This window comes from Rattus norvegicus, chromosome 12 (genome assembly GCF_036323735.1).
Source record: "Rattus norvegicus strain BN/NHsdMcwi chromosome 12, GRCr8, whole genome shotgun sequence".
NCBI classification, from domain to species: Eukaryota; Metazoa; Chordata; class Mammalia; order Rodentia; family Muridae; genus Rattus; species Rattus norvegicus.
This window is the reverse complement of record NC_086030.1, coordinates 13,370,676-13,386,418: the sequence shown is the minus strand read 5'-3', so window position 1 is coordinate 13,386,418 and position 15,743 is coordinate 13,370,676. Positions and strand designations below refer to the sequence as shown.

Here is a 15,743-nt window from a genome sequence, read left to right as displayed (position 1 = left end):
AGCACGCTACGGAAGTCGCGTCTGGCTCTAAGCCCGCGAGGGCCCCATTCTGGGCTGTTTAACACGATGCCTGTGTGAGTTTCTGTTGGCCTGCTGTCTTCAATCTGTGCAAAGGAGAGCATGCTCACGGAGTCTCTAGGTTATCGGGGCGATGGAGGTTCTCTCGAAGATCCTCTCAGGCCGGCCGTTTCTCTTCAGGCGGCGCCGTGGGCAGCCCGCGGGCCTTGTAAGAGCGCGCAGCCCCTCCCTCTTCCTTTCCGCCGGGGCAGCCATCTTCCAGGTTGGTGTGCGCGTGGCTCTCTGGTCTTAGGCGCCGCACACGCTGCGTGAGGAGCCCAGGCCGCGGAGACTGCCTGTTAGGGTCGTGGGGAGACTGTCTGGAGGCCACTCCCCTGTGCGGCGTGTGCTAGGGGGCTTCTATCCGGGGTAACTGGGCCTGGCCCAGTCTTGGTTGCCGGGCATCGGCCTAACTCCAAACTTGAGCATGTGCTGTTGGGTTAGGACTTACGATTCTGGGTCTTAACGATATCTGGGTGTGTACAATCCTGGAATTGGCTCGGGCGAGAAGGGTGCCCGCCGGGTCAGCCTGGTAATGATATAGATGTAATGGGGATCCCACCTCCGGATGCATGAAACACTTAGCAATTTGCAAATTTTGGCCCTTAGAAGACGAGAGTAGGGAAGGAAGGTAACATTAAGGCTGCAAGGTCAGTTGGTTACCTAGTACACCATGCTTTGGGGCTTCCCATGTTGGTTAGGAATGGCAGGTATTTCTGCCCTGTATGACTGGAGTAATCCAACCTTGTTGGTTCGTGGGAAAACAAGATCTGGCTCTAAGTATGTGTAGTTGGTAAGTTCTTAGACGGTGCTAAATTAGCTGCCAATTGAGTAGTCTTAGTCTTCCTGTGCCAAAAATCTGCGGGTTCTGTGTTATCTTTGCTGCCTATAGAACTAGTCTATTTTCAGGGAGGAATGTGAGCTTAAGTGTTCTTTGTAGCAGAGAGCATTGGGGCTTGCATTAAATTTAGTGGGAATCTGGTTTTTCTCTACATGCTTCCTAATACATTAGCAAGTGGAAGTGTGGAATTAAGAGTTTTGATAGAAAACTAGGTTGGTAAAAATGAAACTAGCATCGAAGATCAGGCTGAGTTTGGTGGTCTCCAAGTTATCCTGGAGTTGTAGGCTTCATTGTCTTGGCATTCTAGACCCTTTTACATGAAGATAATGAGTATGTTGGCTTAAGTTTTAATATACAGCCCTGCTGGTTCTAATGACGGAATTTGGGCTCTTCTGCTAAGAGGAATAGTGGGCACCCATCTTTAATTCTAGTGCTTCATGAGGTTGAGGGAGCCTGCTCTGTGTGACATCCCCCTGATAAATTTAAAAGGCAATGTAAACACTGGAAGGAGGTTAATGGGACAGTGCTAACATTAAATTTGAATTGTTATTTCTGGTTTCAGTAACTCGCCAAAATGACGAACACAAAAGGAAAGAGGAGGGGTACTCGGTATATGTTCTCTAGACCTTTTAGGAAACATGGTAAGTGGCACGATCCTCTTTGATACTTATGATTGCATTTATCTGTGTCCCAGCTTGTTAAATGGTGGCTTGTTAGCAGCATTCGCTTGTGTTCTGCCATAAGGAGAAGTGCATCTCATAGTTCATAATTGTCTGCAGGCTCACCCTGCAAAGAAGTGGCATGTCTTACTTTGACTGGCTTTGCTTGTAGGAAAAAATCGTCCTTTACAGTGTATATAACTACTAAACGTATACTTTGTGTTGAAAATTGGTACCCTCATGAAAGTGTACATGTCTTTGTTCTTTTTTTCCTGTTGCAGGAGTCGTTCCTTTGGCCACATACATGCGAATCTACAAGAAGGGTGATATTGTAGACATCAAGGTAAGTTAGGAAAAGGCACCACAAGTTAGGAATGCTGATGTAATTACTTGAAGTTAATAGCACAGAATGGGGGAGGGGTAGAAGATACCATTAAAAATAACATTAGAAATTGAGAGTGGTAGCTCATGTATTTAAGCCTAGATGGCTCTCAGGTACAAGGGAAGGCAGGTTTCTTGTTTTAAAGCCAGGTGGGTCTATACAGTTAGACCCCATCTGAAGACAAAATTCATTATTAAAGGAAAACCCCAGTGAAGTCTACATTCTGTGATGGGTAGTTGAATATATTCTGGTGCTCTGGAACTTAATGATGATTGTCTATTTGATTGCTTGATGCAATGTGAAAACCACATTTCACCGGCTCTGAGAGTTCTTGAGTTGACCTTGAAAGGGGGCCTTGGTTAGTTACAAGGATTTGGAAGGAGGGATTGCTGCAGTAATGCTTTGTCTGTTGACTAGGGAATGGGCACTGTTCAAAAAGGAATGCCCCATAAGTGTTACCATGGCAAAACCGGAAGAGTCTACAATGTCACCCAGCATGCCGTGGGCATCATTGTGAACAAGCAAGTTAAGTGAGTACAACACCTTTCTTTGTAACTAAGGAGTTGGTCAAACACCCCCTTTCACTTTGCCAATTGGACTTAATGTCTTCATTGGCCATTCAAGTGGGGCAAAGGAAATAACCTTTTAAAACTCAGGCAAACTTAAGTGTTTGTCTTGTAACCTGTCAGGGGAAACATTGACATTGGGGAGGGAGGATTCTGTGAGTGTGGTTGGTACTGGTTTTTATAGCATTAAAACTTCATTACAAGCTTAGCCTACTGGGGCTAAGTTACTATGATTTTTGGGCTTGTTTTCATCAGAAAAGCAACTAAGGTATCCTCTACGGTCCTCTAACTTTGGGTGAGAATGATTGACATGTCACCATGTTGGTCTTAAGTGAAGTGTTAGTGTACGTTAGTGTACATTTTTGCTGTCTTTCTGAATGAAGCACTTAGAATTAATTGGTCTTTGGTCATTCCAGAGGCAAGATTCTGGCCAAGAGGATCAATGTGCGGATTGAGCACATCAAGCACTCAAAGAGCAGAGACAGCTTCCTGAAGCGGGTGAAGGAGAACGATCAGAAGAAAAAGGAAGCCAAAGAGAAGGGCACCTGGGTTCAGCTGAAGCGCCAGGTGAGAGCCGGCTTGGCGGTATTTATTAATGTTGAAGTTGAGGAATCTATAAGACTTTGCTCACTTTGTTAATAAGTTTAAGAATTGAATGCCTGTTAATTCCAAAGGACTCTAAACTTTACCATAATTCCTTTACCAGCCTGCGCCACCCAGAGAAGCCCACTTTGTGAGGACTAACGGAAAGGAGCCTGAGCTGCTGGAGCCCATTCCATACGAATTCATGGCCTAATGTATACAAAGGAAATAAAGAACCTGAACTGCAAAGTCTTCTCCTTAGGTTGAAGTGTGGTGTCTTCTCCCTGAAAGAAAATGTTAAAGCAAATTTTCATTGTCTTTGCTGTTCAGATTTTACTAATTGTTCTTCTAAATGATACTGCTTAGTGTGCAGAAAGTATACTCTTGAATAGAAAGTAGTCTAGAATATTTACAGAATATGTACCCTAGTTCTGAATCACCAGGGGAAAGCTGAGAGAAATTAGTTTGTGGCCAGGCATGGTGGCGCAGCTCTAAACTAGCACCTGGAGGCCGAGGCAGGCGGCTCTAGCCCTGCAGGACTTGCATAGTAGCATGTGAGGGTCCCAAGGTGGAGTATCAGAGAGTGCGTGCCTGGTGTGGTTCCCACATCAAAGACTGAATTCTCCAGAGCGGGCAAACAAAACCAAGCCAAGGACAGGGCTGGCCACAGACATTTTGTACTACTTGCTGAAAAAGCATTGATTGTTTTCCTGACCTAAAGAGCAAGGACAAATTGGCATTGGGCTCACCTTTCTGGTGTTCTTTCAGGCTGTATATCACAGGTGCATTTAATAAATGTCACCACAGAGTGTTAAAGATGGAGTCTAATTGGCTGCCTTTCTGCTTCTCTGATGGCCATTTTGGCAGTGCTTAGGTTGTAACCCAGGATTGGAATTTGCAGTGCCAAACTGGTAGCTCCTTATACTCTGGCAGCTATACTGAAACTGGACAGTGAAGGTAAGGGTGGGTTCTCTAGAAGTACTCTTATTACCTTAGTGAAACACACGGCTGCTAACATCCTGTTCTAGAACAGCATGTGAAGTCCCGTTGACGACCTTCATAGGCAGTGGAACTAACATTCTTGCTACCTGTCTGTGTACACATGGTGTGAGTGTGGGTACACAAATGTCCAGTACACAAACCACAGAACTGCCTTAGTTGTCTCTGTGGATGCCCACCCCAGTCCCTGGTTGTGATTCTGTTAGAATTACTTAAATGCACTGAAAAGCTTCAACCCTTTTATTAGGGATGGTTTTTAAGAGCCACTTTTTCCCTAGTTCCCAAGGGTAGTGCCTTGGTCTTTTGGTATGTTTTTCTTTTTCACTCACAGACACTATGGTCTGTTACATTTATGGGGCTTGCTTTCCTTCAGACACTAAAAGCCCCTGAGTTGTCAACTGTAGGCTTTGTTTTCCTCAAGTGCAGAATCCCTCAGCAGCATCCAAATCTAAGCAAAATACTTGAAAATCCAGCATGCTGGGGTTGGGGATTTAGCTCAGTGGTAGAGCACTTGCCTAGCAAGCGCAAGGCCCTGGGTTCAGTCCCCAGCTCCGAAAAAAAAAAGAAAAAGAAAACCCAGCATGCTGCTGTGATACCTGCACACCTTACCAGGATGCAGGAAGCAGGCAGATTACAAGCTGCAAGGTCAGCCAGGGTTACCTAATGACACTGCCTCAAGAAAGCCTCGGTCTTCAGACACATTTTCTGTCTCCAGCTTGAAGCTCTGCAGTTGTTGGCTACTACGTTTGACAGGGTACATAAGTGCAGTGCACCTAGGTGGTGGCTGTCCGTGTGCGTGCAAACACCTGCCCTATATTCTCTTGAATATTCTAGGGTAACTGGCCCTGGTTGTCCTAGACTTGTAGACAAGGCTGGCCTTGAATTTAAGAAACATCTGCCTGGGGTTGGGGATTTAGCTCAGTGGTAGAGCACTTGCCTAGGAAGCGCAAGGCCCTGGGTTCGGTCCCCAGCTGGGGGTGGGAGGAGACATCTGCCTAAGTGCTGGGATTAAAGGTGTGTGTCACTATGGCTGGCAGTGCCAACATTTCTTCATCTGATAAGGGTGTACAATTTTATCTTCATTTGAAATGTGAGGGCTGCTGAGTTGTATGTGTTGGAAGACTGCAATATGGTAGGACTGAGACATGATGCCTGTCATGGGGAAACTGGGGTCTTAATTTCTGCTATGCTTTGCAAAACTACTGTTTCTCTGAAGTTGTTACCATTTTGCCCCTGGTATGTAGAAAGACCTGGAGACTTAAGGATGCTTTGTTCCTTGCCAGGAAGTCCTGGTATCTTGTCAGTAACCTGAGTACACTGGACCAGAGTGAAGGATTCCTAGATGTCCTTGTACATGTACATGATTTATGATTTACCCGGACCAGAGGAGAAACCCCATTCAGGAAGGCTAGTGAAGTGGCATAAGTGGTTACTCACATGAGCAGTGGCTCTTAGCCTTCCCAATGCTGTGCTGACCCCCAACCATAACAATTATTTCATTGCCACTTCATAACTGTCATGTTGCTACTCTGAGTCCTAATGATGTTGGACCCCCTCAAAGGGTTGCCACCCACAGTTTGAGAAGTGCTGGTTAGGGGGACTTATTTTCAAGACACCTATTCAGGAAAAGTTGTTTGCGTCTGACATGAAGCACAGCAGTTTAAGATGGGCTTCTTCAAGTCTGAGCAAAAGGCGAATGCCGCCGGCGCTTGAATTACTTTGGTAAGTGGAAAAGAGCAAGGGGGCTGGAGAGACGGCTGCTCTTAACACAGGACCAGGTTCCGTTTCCAGCACTCACGTGATAGCTCACAGCCATCAGTAGGCACAGTTCCAGGGGCTCCAACAGCGCCTTGGGGTCTCCGAGCGTACTGTACACTTACATAGACGAAGAGGTAACAGTTAGTTTTGCCTGGTCGAGGTGGCAATCAGATTTCAGAGGCAGGCACACCTCTTGAATTTAGGTGAGCCTGGTCTACAGAGCAACTTCCGAGACAGCCACAGCTACACAGAGAAACCCCTGTCTTTAAAAAGCAACAAAGTGCTTGCCCCAAGCTTTTTAGTTAGGCTCATATGCTAAAATTTTGAAAACTGATAGTTCCTTGTTACTGAGTTTAAGTTTCATTTCATCTTTGCAGTTTGTGTGTGTGTGTGGGGGGGGTGTCTTTCTGACCCCTTATGAAGTACATCTATTCTCCAGCTGATACTGTTTCATGACTTGGAATATTACTTAGATCCTGACAATGACCCTGCCCTATAAAACCATCAAAACTGTGGCTTTCTGATTAAGTGACTTCTAATCCAGAGCTTGGATATGGCACTTCCCCTTGCTGTGCCTTTGATATGGTGGGCACACACTTCTTCAAAGCCCTTGTGCATGACATTTCCTTTGCTGGAATGCTTGTCCTACATAGATGCCTGTGGTCTGTCCCCTTTCCTTACTCAACCTCTGGCCAGATTTTGTCAAGACTGCCTCTTAACGGCCTATAAAAATAGCAAGCTCCTTTATCTTTCTGTTCCTTTATTCTTTATAGTACTTAGGACCCAATATATCTTTTCCTTGGGGAGTCTGATTTTTAATCAACGTATTTCCAGCTTTTTGTTGAGGTCAGGGATACTTATTGGACTCTGCCAGGGAAAGAGGACAAAGGAGACAGTGCCATACAGCCTTTCTCCCCCCCCCCCCAACCCCCGGAGTTGGGGACCGAACCCAGGGTCTTGCGCTTGCTAGGCAAGCTCTCTATCACTGAGCTAAATCCCCAACCCCCATACAGCCTTTCTTTTGGAAGAGGTGACAACCTGGAAGATGGGAGGGTCCTGGGGGTGTAAGGGAGGGCACAAAGGTGTCAGGGCTCTCATTGGCTGCCTATCCCCCATAATTGAGTGCAGGAAGAGGGCAGTTAGAAGAAGGCAGTGGGTTGACAGTAAGAGCTGCCTGAAACCTGCTGCCCTTGCATGGTGCACCGATTGCCCCCCAGACTCCATCTTGTCCCTCTCCACTTGCTACTTCCTAGACTTGAAGCCTACAGCCTCGGGAAGATGACAGACCAGTCTCTCTCGTGTCTTCTGGTCCCTTTTGTAGCTATTTTTCTGGTTACCCACTACAAATCTGGCTCCCACCTCCGCCATTCTGATGCAACTATCCTCAGAGGTTGCCAAAATCTCGTTAACACATTTAGAGCCTTTTCAAATTAGAATTTTATCTAATAATAATTGGCAGTGTCAACCAGCTTTCTATTCCAGGGGCCTCTCAGATGCCACTGTCAGGCTCCTCAAGGCCCCCACCATGTGTTGCTTTTCTTTGGTTCTCTAGCTATCAGCACCAACTTGAGAACTTGCTGAAGATGGAGATCACACCAGCACTTGCATGCCTTAGATCCCAGCAGGGAGGTGGAGGCAGCAGCCTGATGTACAGAGTGAGTTCTAGGACATCCCAGGGCGGCACAGTCTCAAAATAAAAACAAAAACCCCCAACCAAACCAAAACAAGCAACAAGGAATAACACTCAAGATTGACTTGACCTACACACACACAAGCACGCACACAGAGTGGGAGATAAGGTTTAAGAATTTTTGTAAACAAGTAATATATAGCTGAGGGTTAAAGTCAATTCCTTCGCTGCTGGGGTATCTGAGGGATCGTCCAGGAATGTCCGATAAGCAGTTCTTAACACAGCTGTTCTTTTGTGTTCTGTACCAACACCCAGCACAGCCTCGAAAAGAGGGTTTTAGTTATCTGGTGCTTGAGATAATGGAGGGACGTGGTAGAGGGCACAGGCTTGGTTCCTGAGCTTCCGAGAAGCTTACAGCTAGAGCCTCCAAAGCTCCCCTAAGGTCAGCAGTTAAGGACTTTCTCAAGTAAAGCCGGGTGGTTGTTGCACATACCTTTAATCCCAGCTCGGGAGGCAGATGCAGGCAGATCTCTGAGTTCCAGGACAGCCAGAGCTATATAGAGAAACACTGTCTCTAAGAGAAAAAAAAAGACATTGATTGACCCTCAGTTTGGATGGTGGGTGGGATTATCAACTATAGTGGGCCCCTGGGCAAACCTCAGTGAAGGGCTGGAATTAAGCTTTCATGTGGCTGGAAAGGGTTAATAGCTTGCCCAACCTGCTATTACTGTTTGCCAATTCTGCCCTTCACACTCATTCTAGACACCCACAGACTGGTGCGGGGTTTGTGCCCACGCATTCCTATTCTCTTCCTAAAATCCATCCAGCCTGCCTTTGTTCCATTGGTTACACCACAGCTTTACATAATTCTAGACACAGATATAACACGAGATAGGACCCAGGCAGCATTGATTCAGGAGAGCCTATTTATAATTCTCTGGTTTGGTGGCTTACTGTCTTCACAAAAGGGTCAGGCTGTTTTTCGAGTCTGAATGTGAAGAACCCTTCCAAGGAGAATGGAGACACACTTCAAGCTTTTCCAAGCCAGGAGCACTCCTGAGGGCATAATTTCCTCTGGGCAGAGAACAGGCTCTGGAGTGTTCCTTAGCGAATGATGTTAAACCGGTGGTTCTCATCCTGTGGGTTGTGACCCCTTTCACAGGAGTCACATATCAGATATTTACATGATGATTCATACCTAGCAAAATTATACTTACAGAGTAGCAACAAAAATAGTTTCATGGTTGGAGGGGTCTCCACAACGTGAGGAACTGTAAAGGAACTTATGACTGCTGAGAACCTCTGCCTTAAACAGAGGGACTGGAAACACGGTAAAGGAGTGGGGAGGTTAGCCTCAAGCTTAAATCAAGGCAGTTCTCTCTCTCTCTCTCTCTCTCTCTCTCTCTCTCTCTCTCAGTCTGCATTTCTGTCACAGGAAATTGCAGGGTGTTTGCGACAGATTGTATTGGCCCCTGCTCAACTGTCCTTCTCTGTGTTTTATTTTTCATGATATCAATAGTGTCTCTAGTCCTTCCAGGAGGAACCATGAGCACCCAAGGTAGAGTCATTGCGACCCCAGCCTTTGCCATCTTTTGGAGCACTGCTTGCCTTCGTTTGCGTTTATTTGTCTGCTCTGGTTAGTAAGATGTAATGGACAATTTCTTTTCTTTTACACGGGCTCTCATATAGCCCAGGATGGCCTTCAGTTTACTGTGTAGTCAAGGATAGCCCACAAGATGAGAACCACCGGTTTAACATCATCAAGAATACTTGTTATCTTCCTGTCTCTGCTTCCTGGGTGCTGGGATTATAGGTGAAGGCCACCACTCCTCATTTATTGGATTATAGGTGTGAGCCGCCACTCCTAGTTTATTCTGAACCAAAGCTAGACAAGCCCCACGGTGTGCTAGGCAAAAGCTCTGCCACTGAACTAAGTCCCCAACCCAAAGACTTCATTTCATAGTTCAAGAGGCAAAGCGAGATAGTCCTCCCCTCCCTCTATTTGTGTGAGAACTGGACGCTGCAGAAACCATCTTGTATCCATCAAGGAGAGGCCAAGAGACTCCAAGAAACAACCACCTCCCCAGAGCTTCTCAACAGGCTTTGGAGAACAGAAGTTCCTCCGGCTAAACTGAACGTTAGTGGAGGATGATTGCCTTGTGAAAAGATTACAGTCTATACCACTCAACTATGGCAGGCCTCTCTTGGAACATCTTTTTCTAGGATCATCAGAACAACAGACATAAACGGGACTTTTGGCCATTCCATTTCAAACAGTAGAGTCAATGTCCATCCATTTAATCATTCAGAAGGCCAACCAAGTGGTGGGGTGTGTGTGTGTGTGTGTGTGTATGTGTACACATGTGAGTGCTAGGGGCAGGCTCCTTGGAAATGTTAGGTATCCCCACTTGCTGTGGAAAAGGATGCATGGTAAGACCTCTTCCCAGTGGAAATGAACAACAATCAAATATTCCAACTTTGGTAACAGAGGAGATGGGGACCCTGAGAAGTTACAATGGAGGTAAGAATTCTGGCAGAGATTTCCCTGTGTCTTTGAGAGAGGAACAAGAAGAGGTGCTGACTCTTCTAGCTGACTTCATGAACATTCTTCAGGTGAGAAAGAAGGGGAGTGGGGGTACCCAGGAGACACTCAGAAATATGAGGAGAAGAAATCATGGAACTTAACCAGTGATGTGAAGGGAGTGGTTGAGGTCAAGGAGGACTCACAAGACTTGGGCTACTCGGTGTGTGGGAGGAAGCACATTCATTGGCATTTTGAACAGCAAAACTAGACCCTGTCCCTTTCTGTGTGCCAGCCCTTTTCTTATGTGGCTTGCTGCTCTGTCATTAAAGGGTAGAGCATCATTTCTCCATCTTCTGAGTTCATGCTGGCCAACAGAGCACACCAGGGATGATGGATTCTGCCCATCCAGCCTCCAGATGTCCAACCTTACCTACTGTCTTGGGGCCATACTCAGCCACTCTGAGGACAAGCCTTGCCACAGTCCCGCAGAGCCAAACTTGAGCGAGTCTGTGGTGGAGCAATATCATTTCATTAGGCTCATAAATTCTCAGCTCAGGCAAGCTTGTCACCGCCTGATGTAGATTAAGAACAGAAGTGGGTGGAGAAAGTGTGATGGAGAGATGGCCCAGCGGTTAAGAGCACTGACTGCTCTTCCAGAGGTTCTGAGTTCAATTCCCAGCAACCACATGGTGGCCCCCAACCATTTATAATGGGATCCGATGCCCTCTTCTGGCATGCAGCTGTACATGCAGATAGAGCACCGGCAAAAGTAAATAGATCTTTTAAACGTTAAGTTCTGTGTAATATTTGAATAGTAAAGTAGGTCCAGGAGCCTCATCTGTCAGGCCAGAACCGGTGGGATGCTCACTGAGTTTGAGTGAGTCAGTTCACAGGAGAAAGGGGCTGTTGTCTGGGTTTGGATGCTGAGCTGTGGGCATGACTGCCCCCTAAGGGAGTTCACAGGGAAGTGACTGCAATTACCTTGATTCATATTAAATTAGTAAAATTAGGCCCTGTGCCCTGTCACCCCTCAGTACCCTTTAAATTTTTTTTTATTTATTTATTTGTTTGTTTACATTTGAGACCGGGTCTTATGTAGTCCAAGCTGGCCTTGACCTCAAACCCTATTTGTGGACAAGGATGACCTAGAACTTCTGACCCTCCTGCCTCTACCTTTTAACCACTAGGATAGCAGGCCAGTGTGCCAACATACAAAGTTTACAGGACGCTGAAGATCAAAGTCAGGGTTCTCATCGGTACTGTTTAACAATCAAAGACACGAAAAAGGGATCTCTTTCGCGTTGTCCCAGAAACATCCAGCCAATTGCAGCTTTTGCTCTTCCAATGGCTCAGCTCCACTCTCAGGTTCATGCTCCAGGCTAGCTGGCGGCTGCTTCCAGGACCCAGCAAATACAATTTGAGTAAAGGCTTCCCCTGGGCTCCATCCGCAGGAACCCGCGCAGCTGGGCAAGCAGAGCGCATCAGGCAGCCTGGGGGTGCACACACCAGCAGATGACAGTGCTCTGCTCGCGCGCTGCTCCCACCATTCCAGGAAGGGGCGGAGAAAAGGAGGCGCCAGAGGCAGCCACCGCGCTCCCCGAGCTCTTTAAAATCCCAGAGCCTGGGCTGCATCGCTGGCCGCGCCACATCTCCTCGCTCTGTGTCCGCGCGTATCCAGCCGGCTCTTCTGCAGCGGGGTCTCGGGACGCGCCCATGCGGCCACTCACCATGTCTGGGCACTTTCTGCTAGCGCCCATCCCCGAGTCCTCCTCCGACTACCTCCTGCCCAAGGACATTAAGCTGGCGGTGCTGGGCGCGAGTTGTGTGGGCAAGAGCGGTGAGTGGGACAAAGGCGCGCCAAGTCACCCAGGGACAGCGGAGGATCCCCGTCCGCAGGGATGCCGGGATGCAGAAAGACCCCCTGCCTGTTGCTTCAGCAGTCCATTTCTGAGCTCTGGAAGGGGTTGGCGTCTCTTGAGGGTCTTTCCAAGACCAGTCATTGTTCCGCGGGGAAGGCACTTTGGGGCGGCGGAGCTTTGTCCCGGGAACCTGGGGGGAATGCCTACTGTTCTTTGAGGGCCCAGTTTGGACCACCTTGACCCCTTCTTCGGCTGATTTTCCTATTTCATTTTTCAGCAATGATTGTGCGCTTCTTGACCAAGAGATTCATCGGCGACTACGAACCCAACACAGGTTAGAATGTTTTCATGCTCCCTGGCTCTTGTACTCTATTAGCCCTCCCTTCCCTTCTCTCTTTCTTTTGCCGTTCGGGCTGTGGGAACTTAAATGCAAACTCCTCTCGTTGTACAGGCAAACTGTATTCGAGACTCGTCTATGTAGAGGGGGATCAACTCTCCCTACAGATCCAGGACACTCCGGGAGGCATCCAGGTAAGGACTGTCAGGAGAGTGTATGGTGCAGCTACAGCTGACATTGAAGTGATTGACTCCAGGCCCTCAGTGAGATGTCTCAGCATGTCCAATATTCAGGTGTGGACACAGGGTGAGCTGAGGGTTAGGATGTGATGCTGGATGCCCTCCTAGGTGGCAAGAAATGGTTGGTTAGATCTAGTTTCCTCTTAAATGCCACTTTTAATGAATGATTTTAAAGATTGTGTCTTGCTGTGTAGCCCTGGCTGGTTTATTACTTGCCTCGTAGTTCAGGTTTGCCTTGGGCTCGTTATAATCTGTATTGCCTCAACCTCCCAAGTGTTGGGATTACAGGCTGAGCCACGCCCTCCCAGCGGGAGCCCTAGCTGACCGCCATTGCCTGGGTTGCCTAGGCAGGTGTTAACACTTTCAGAGCACATCCAGGAGCAATTTAAAAACCACAGCCGTAGGATTAGGGGTCCACCACAGCCGTAGGATTAGGGGTCCAGCTAAGTAGTAAGCATTCACTCGAAAGTCCAGGGTTCAATTCCCAGCACTACATTAAAAAAAGCAAGAAGTAGGTGGGATTCTGGAGGAAGGGGGTCTGCTTCCTGGCCAGGGCTGTCCCTCTCACCCCTACCCCCAAAAAAGCTGGGGGTGTTTTCTCAAGCCAGTAATTGCAATCAGATAACGGTTTGACTATCACTGTGGAATGCAAGTTAACTAATTGCTCAGTCCTTCTAGGGAGGAAAAGGTTGAGTGGAGAGCCCAGAGAGAGGAATTTGTTTCTGCAACATTCTCAAGAAGTTGACTGCTAAAAATATTTTTTTATGGGCTTGGGAATAGATATTTATGTTGGACTGTTTCCAGGGTTTTGTTTGTTATGAATTAGTTCCCTGAAAACTAAGCCATTTTGGTCTGTAATTATTCTTAAGTGGTTGGAGTTCACTGGAGGCTGCCTGTCGGAAAAACTAGGTTACCGGTCTACATCCAGACCAGCTCAGAAAATAATCCAGGTTGAGCACTTGTCTGAGGCTTTCTGTGTCAAAAGCCTCTCGCAGAAGCTAGGGAGAACCAGACAGCTATGCTTTAGTGATTTCTTTGTCCAGTGCTCCTTCAAGGGCTACTCTGGTGTCATGTTTGAGCATCTTTGACCAGGTCCCATTTTGTTCTTTCTCAGGCCCAAGACAGCCTCGGTCAAATGGTGGATTCTCTGTCCAAATGTGTGCAGTGGGCAGAGGGCTTTCTGCTGGTTTATTCCATAACAGACTATGAGAGCTACCAGTCCATTCGGCCCCTTTACCAGCACATCCGGAAGGTCCACCCTGATGGAAAAGCCCCCGTTGTCATCGTGGGAAACAAAGGGGACCTTTTGCATGCCCGGCAGGTGCAGACACACGAAGGTCTTCAGCTCGCCAATGAGCTGGGTAGTCTCTTCCTTGAAATTTCTACTAGTGAAAACTACGAAGACGTCTGCGATGTGTTTCAACATCTCTGCAAAGAAGTGAGCAAGCTGCACAGCCTTAGCGGGGAGCGGAGGAGAGCATCCATCATCCCCCGGCCCCGATCCCCCAACATGCAGGACCTGAAGAGGCGCTTCAGGCAAGCCCTGTCCTCCAAAGCAAAAGCAGCCTCCACCCTGGGCTGATCCATTGCAGACAGACTGACATAGTATTATCACTAAGCATTTGTGCTGCCACAAAGACTGGTCCTTTCCTCCTTTAAAACATATCCAGGGGTTGGGGATTTAGCTCAGTGGTAGAGCGCTTGCCTAGCAAGTGCAAGGCCCTGGGTTCGGTCCCCAGCTCCAAAAAAAAAAGAACCAAAAAAAAAAAAAAAAAACAAAAAAACAAAAAAACAAAAAACCATATCCAGAGTTTATTTTTATAATGACTTTATTGGCTTTCAAGTGTATGTATATTTCTGAAAATTCAAACAGTGGATTTTTTTAATGAGTTTTTTTTTTATTTTATTTTTTTTTTACTGTAACCGTTAGCCACTCTTCCATTAAAGGCAAAATGGCAATACCATTCCTTGTTTTCTGAATGTCTTTTTATAGCCATTTTGCTTGCACCAGAGCCCAGAAGTGCTCAATGCTTGGCCTTGAGTCTGAACTCCATTGGTGTCTTGCTTGCTGTAGGGAGGGGGCAAGCAGAGGGAGTCAGCTGTAAGAGAGAGAGGTATGTGGAGGAGGGAAAGGGTTTGAATAAGTACAGGATGTCCTTAATTAGGGCGGCTCTTCATAGTCAGGAAGACCGCACTGGTTTTCCAGCACACCAGTTGGTATGTTGGGAACTGCCCAGAATATAACAGCTGTACTTATTTATTTACGTTTTTATTTATTGATACAAATGTGAATGTAGCCTCTCTAATTTTAGACTACAAAATATTCTATTTAATATAAAATATTTAGAATATTTTAGAAAGCAAAAGCTGGGACGAGCTGTTGGCACAGGTTGATGATTCTAGCACTTGGAAGGCTAAGGCTCCAGTGTCGGGTCGCCCTGAGCCATACATGGAAACCAATCAAAAAAGCAAAGCGCGCGCGCGCACACACACCACCACCACCACCACCACCACCACCACCACCACCAAACCAATGTCGAGGGCTGGAGAGATGGCTCAGCGGTTAAGAGCCGGGGCTGCTCTTCCAGAGGTCCTGAGTTCAATTCCCAGCAACCGCGTGGTGGCTCACAACCGTCTGAAACTCCAGTTCTAGGGAATTTAACACCCTTACCCAGTCAGACATGCAGGAAGAACGCCAATGCACATAAAATAAGAAAAAAATTTACTTTTTAAAATGTCTGGGGACAGAGCTCCATGGTACAACGCATGCTTAGTGTGTGGTCAAAGTCCTTGGTTTGATTCCCCTGCACTGTTAAGAAAGGAAGGAAAATCTCCTTTGACAGGATTCAGTAGGTGAGCTTCCTTATTCAGAACTGTCTTTCATCTTTCCCATCCCTGACCCTCTGCTGTGTATCTAAATGAGATGGTCAAAGTATGATGTGTGAACCAAAACCACTTTGTTGTGTTCACGGGGCCCGCAGAGGCAGAGAGTGACGGGAAATAATTTCACAGTGAACACGCTCCATAAGGCATAGGGCTGACTGCCTGGTAAGCAAGGCCCAAAATTGTCAGGGTCTCCAACCCATCCGGAGATTCTAGAAAAAGAAGAATATAATTCAAGTTTGAGGAGGTCTTGGGGGTTGAATTCAGGGCCTCACACACTAGCACAGAACCGCACCCCAGCCCGGGAGGCATATCTTTTTTTCTTCTTTTTTCGGAGCTGGGGACCGAACCCAGGGCCTTGCGCTTGAATCCCCAACCCCCCGGAGGCATATCTTTACTGGGGTACTCTTTTCGAGAGATGCTCTTC

The 15,743-nt window shown here is 47.1% G+C and overlaps 2 protein-coding genes and 2 non-coding genes across 9 annotated transcripts; all 4 read left to right on the top strand.

The window, feature by feature from the left end:
- Positions 1 to 265: 265 nt before the first annotated feature.
- Rpl21 (ribosomal protein L21) lies at positions 266 to 3,903 on the top strand. 6 transcript variants are annotated; one of them, NM_053330.2, is made up of 6 exons: positions 266 to 280; positions 1,461 to 1,539; positions 1,839 to 1,900; positions 2,357 to 2,469; positions 2,922 to 3,072; positions 3,212 to 3,903. In NM_053330.2, exons 2-6 carry the CDS (start codon positions 1,473 to 1,475, stop codon positions 3,299 to 3,301), a joined length of 483 nt encoding a protein of 160 aa, NP_445782.2. In that variant the 5' UTR covers positions 266 to 280; positions 1,461 to 1,472; the 3' UTR covers positions 3,302 to 3,903. The 6 variants fall into 6 exon arrangements, with proteins under 6 accessions (NP_445782.2, NP_001395924.1, NP_001395929.1 ...); NM_001408995.1 differs by having other exon boundaries at positions 266 to 426; NM_001409000.1 differs by having other exon boundaries at positions 266 to 533.
- Positions 2,199 to 2,269, top strand: Snord102 (small nucleolar RNA, C/D box 102). Its single transcript, XR_005492134.1, has one exon. It is a non-coding gene; the product is annotated as a small nucleolar RNA SNORD102 (small nucleolar RNA).
- On the top strand, positions 2,511 to 2,639 carry Snora27 (small nucleolar RNA, H/ACA box 27). The gene has a single exon (XR_005492143.1). It is a non-coding gene; the product is annotated as a small nucleolar RNA SNORA27 (small nucleolar RNA).
- A 7,731-nt stretch (positions 3,904 to 11,634) lies between the features above and the next one.
- On the top strand, positions 11,635 to 14,396 carry Rasl11a (RAS-like family 11 member A). The gene is given in 4 exon segments (NM_001401113.1): positions 11,635 to 11,835; positions 12,135 to 12,191; positions 12,309 to 12,388; positions 13,548 to 14,396. Coding segments are annotated over 4 exon segments (729 nt in total). The 5' UTR covers positions 11,635 to 11,711; the 3' UTR covers positions 14,016 to 14,396.
- The last annotated feature ends 1,347 nt before the right edge of the window (positions 14,397 to 15,743 follow it).